The sequence below is a fragment of the Megalopta genalis genome, unplaced genomic scaffold (assembly GCF_051020955.1).
Source record: "Megalopta genalis isolate 19385.01 unplaced genomic scaffold, iyMegGena1_principal scaffold0077, whole genome shotgun sequence".
Taxonomy (NCBI): Eukaryota; Metazoa; Arthropoda; class Insecta; order Hymenoptera; family Halictidae; genus Megalopta; species Megalopta genalis.
In genome coordinates, this window is record NW_027476146.1 from 214,572 (window position 1) to 219,145 (window position 4,574).

Genomic DNA, 4,574 nt, shown 5'->3' on the forward strand with positions numbered 1-4,574 from the left:
TATTGTAAACTAATATGATTTTGAAAATATATATATGTCCTATCATAAAAAATGTTCTCTCTTCCCCCTGAACAAACCGCTAACCGAGTAGCTACAATAAGAAATAACTATAATTTTTAGAGAAATTTTGGATAGGATTGTGGGTATTTTAAAAAAATGTATATTAATGTATGTTTTCCTAAATCCTTTTTATTAAAATTTCGAAATATGATCAACATCAATATATAATCTTCTTCTTCTTCTTCTTCTTCTTCTTCTTCTTCTTCTTCTTCTTCTTCTTCTTCTTCTTCTTCTTCTTCTTCCTCTTCTTTCGCCGACGCGCCGTTGATGACAATCGCAAGCCTCCTCCTCTTCCTCCTTCTCCTCTTCAGGATGACGCTCTTAATTTAAAAAAAATAATCATTATTAAAAGATAAATTTTAATTTCTTTAAAATAACATTTGTTATACACACCTCTTCTCATCCATGGTATAATCGTAGATACCGCACTCGTCCACACCGCTTCTTGATGGTGGTAGTGATATTGAAATGATTGTTGGATGAGCACCGATCGGCACGTTGCCGCAATTTTCCCCCAGTACATATGGGCAATTTCTTGACCAGAAATGATGCTCCGACATAGCCTTGTCGTTATGCTGCCACCGATGCAATTCGATGTTGCATGCAAAACATGCGACTAAATCGTCCTGCCCCAGATAGTAAAATCCTGCGGCTGCAAGCTCCTCCGGCTGAATATATTCAATTGGCCAAAATTCAAAACTTCGAAGCCTATCCTCCTCGCGTCGATAATCCATCATTATCTCTTTCTGCAAAAAAAGGTACCATGGAAATGAAAAATAATAGTAACTAAAAAAGGAAAAAAATACGTTACCTTCCATGAACTACTTCCAAAAGACGCGCTCCTCGCTGAGGGCACAGTGATACTGAGCCGTTGATGGCAATCGCAAGCCTTCTCCTCCTCCTCCTCTTCAAGAAGACGCTGTTAATTAAAAAATAATCATTATTAAAAAAAATAAATTTTAATTTTTTAAATAACAATTATTATACATACCTCTTCTCATCTATCGTATCAGCACCGATCGGCACGTTGTTACAATTTTTTCTCCCGAGAACATAACCTCGACCAAAAAAAGATTCGCACAGGCTTACGTTTTCTCTCTCTCCTCTCTCTTTCTGCAAAAAGGCACCATAGGTGCCTTCCGCTTCGATGTTGAATTAAACGTCCAACAATGAAGCCTGCATGGTGGGTCTATTGGCCCATACTTCGGGTCCGCGATTAAAGATTCGAATTTAGGGCAAACAAAAGATTCTAAATTTACATGCCGTATGCCAATTTCGCGCAATAAATCCCTCTCAATATGACCCCCCTTATACGCGATTACGGGATCCTTAAAACCGCGAATAAAAAGTTTAACTAACATTCCAATGTGTTTTTGTTTATAATTATCTTGCCCGGAAAATTTTTTGAATGGAATCCCGTGTATAAAACTCGAGACATACCATGCATATTTCCTGTCAGCATCGCTCAAATCACTGTATTGGACGTCTAATTCAAAATCATAGCGGGCAGCGTAGCCTGTGGGCACGTTCGCGATCGCCATTTCTTTACAAACAAATTTTTTTATGGATATTAAATCCATCCATATCAATGATAAAGTCAACTTTTGACATATTTTAAAATATTTTTCAGTAGAAGGTGCGTGCTCACTTTTTCACAACGATTTGATTGGCTCCGCATTAGGCTTCGTCTATTTATTAACATGCACACATGCACTTCTCTCACATCGTTATAATCCATCTCACTCTCTCTCCAAAACGATAAAGTAGAAAAATACATCTCTCCATCCATATCGTTGCAAGATAGAGAAACTGCTGCAAAAGAGAATGCGGTGCAAGAGAAAAAAACCGAGATAAGAAAACCTTACTTTAATAAATCTCAACGAGACCATAATCCTGATATCGCTTCGCAAGCGACTTTCCGGGTAAAGCATCCGCGAGTCTCTCCGGATACAAAACCACAAACTTCTTCGACGTTGCAAACGATTGCAAAAATGACACTTTCAAATTCCATATCAATTCCCAACTCAGTAGCGAATAAAATGTTCGCTGCAGATGGAAAGGCAAATATGCAAAAAACAGTAAACGAGAGAGAGAAAAAAATGTCTCTGTCTCTCTGTCCACATCGTTACTGCAAAGAAAAAACCGGGGATAAGGAGACTTCCAAAATCACTAATCATGGAAAGGATGTGGCAACAAACCGTTGCAAGGTGGAAAAAATACATCTCTCTCTCTCTGTCCGCATCGTTTTTGCAAGAGAGAGAACAACCGCTGCATCCCCTCACTCTCTAACTCTCTACAATATTATACCGTCTCCCTCCAAAAACACTTCCTCAACGCGCGCGAGGAACATCGTTTTTGCAAGAGAGAGAACAACCGCTGAATCCCCCCTCTCTCGCTCTCTACAATATTATACCGAGATAAAAAAATGTTACTTTAAGAAATCTTAATGAGACCAAAATCACGGGTAAAGCATCCGCGAGACTCTCCGAATACAAAACCACAAACTTCTATAAATGCGTCGCGCCTAACACGCGCAAAAAAATCCTGCATCATTTCTGCAAGAGAGAGAACAACCGCTGCATCCTCCCCCCTCTCTCGCTCTCTACAATATTATACCGAGATAAAAAAACGTTACTTTAAGAAATCTAATAAACGATACCAAAATCCCTGATATCGCTTCGCAAGATGAGCAACTTCCGGGTAAGGCATCCGAGAGCCTCTCCGGATGCAAAACCGCAAAACTCCTTATCGGTGACTTCCCCCCCTCCACACGACACGTGCCGCTCACGATGACGCTTCCTTCCCTTTACCCCCCCCCCCCGCCGGTTTCAGCCTTCCCCTCGCCCTTGATTGTAGAACGCAACCTATATACCTACTTGCGTTGCGAAACGACTAGGGATCCTGAATTGCGAGGATGTCTATGTTCTCCTCGGAGGCGCAGACTTTTAATTCCTCCAGAGCCGACCTGGAGTTCTGGGCGTTGACTTGGCCTATTTTGATGGTGGGCTTGGATTGGGGATGGTTGGGTTTATAAACCATAATCAGTGCGAGCGAGCACCTGGTTTATTGCCGCGATGTATGCTGGGCAGTCGCTGTGGGTGACAGAGTGGGTGACGGGTTTGCCGGTTTTCTGGCAGTTGTGGCAGCAGGACGGTTTGGCCTTATTGGGACAGGTCTTGAATGTGTGGCCTTGCTCAGCGCAATGACCACAAATATATTTTTCGGCGCGGCAGTATTTAGTTGTGTGGCCGAAGCTATGACACTTGTAACAGTGGGTAGCCGCGATGTAGTCGTTGACTCTGCAACAACTCCATCCGACGAACATTCGCTCTTTTTTGACGAGGATGTCACGGGCTTGTTTGGATACTTCCAGTATCCAGTTGCATTTGTCCGTGTTTTTATCGCCGGATTTGAATGCGAGCTTGATCTGTTGGGAAACAGATTTTTCGGGGCCGTCGAGATTCTGATTTACGATCGCTTTGAGTGTGGACTCATCGCTCTCGAGTTTGGGGACATCGTATAAAATGATCCTGGTGTTTTTCTTAAGGGGTGCTCCGACAATTAGGCCGGCAGCTTTCAGCTGCGCGTTGCCTTGAAGGGTTGTGAGGTCTGTATTTTTGGAGGACGCGACTAGGATTCCATTGCCCTGGATCCTCCTGATGCTTTTGATCTGTAATTTGTTCTCGGATGGGGAGACGAGCTTGAGGACAGCCTCCTTGGTCTTCTCGCTGGACTCGAAAACCTTGAGATCCTGAGGAAGGATCGTAATCGCGCTGGGAGGGTTCTGTTTCAGGTTCGAAAGAGCCGCAGTTTTGGAGCGGACTGCGACTCTTTCGGCGTAGGTGGTGGGCCGGGAGGGTTCCTTCGGGGCTTGACACTTTTCCGTGACAGTCTCAAGGGTTCGGCGCTGCATTTTATTTTCGGAAATTATGGCCTGTATTTGGCCCTCGAGATTGCTGCAGCGAAGCAGTGACTTGCCGAGTATGCTTTGAAGTTTCGCGAGTTTAGCGGCAATGAACTGAGATGCCTCTGGATATAGACCGTTGTCCTGGTCCATAAGGAAGTTTAGTGAGGTCATTGAGACCTTTTCGGACTTGAAGCGGAGATCGTTAGCGGTAGGATCGTTTGAGGGGGTGACGGCGTCCGTCTTGCTGCTAGTTTGCGGATTGTTGGGGGCAGGTGCGACCTGGGGCGGAGAGGGGGCTTCGGATTTTCTCCGGTTTTTGGGGGGCTTTTGGGAGGACACTTTTATCAGGGGAGTGTCTGAATCGAGGCGGTTCTTCGTTTTATTTTTCGGTTTCGTTTACTCGCCTTGACGTATCCTTCTGTGTCCGAAGTGTCCGCGTCCATCCTGTCTGTAGTTGCTGGTGGGCAAGGTGGTGGGTGTGTTGGCGGGAGGGTGGCTCCAGGGGTGGCCACCAGGTTGTCCAGAAGGTAGACACTGATTCTAGAGTTTGATTTTTAGATCTTGCACGTGAAATAACATTGTATTTAAAGCTTTGTATGCGCGTTAC

At 44.2% G+C, this 4,574-nt stretch overlaps 1 protein-coding gene across 2 annotated transcripts; it reads right to left on the minus strand.

The window, feature by feature from the left end:
• Window positions 1–247: 247 nt before the first annotated feature.
• On the minus strand, window positions 248–2,804 carry LOC143261985 (death-associated inhibitor of apoptosis 1-like). Of its 2 annotated transcripts, XM_076528011.1 has the most exons (4): window positions 1,052–2,804; window positions 872–979; window positions 454–806; window positions 248–380 (listed from the first exon to the last, which is right to left on the minus strand). In XM_076528011.1, the coding sequence occupies exons 3-4, from the start codon at window positions 795–797 to the stop codon at window positions 368–370; spliced, it is 357 nt and encodes a 118-aa protein (XP_076384126.1). In that variant the 5' UTR covers window positions 798–806; window positions 872–979; window positions 1,052–2,804; the 3' UTR covers window positions 248–367. The 2 variants fall into 2 exon arrangements, with proteins under 2 accessions (XP_076384126.1, XP_076384125.1); XM_076528010.1 differs by having other exon boundaries at window positions 872–2,804.
• Between the last annotated feature and the right edge of the window lie 1,770 nt (window positions 2,805–4,574).

Excerpts from the sequence above, each read along its gene's own strand:
- LOC143261985 (XM_076528011.1), bottom strand. The coding sequence starts at position 797 with ATGATGGATTATCGACGCGAGGAGGATAGGCTTCGAAGTTTTGAATTT.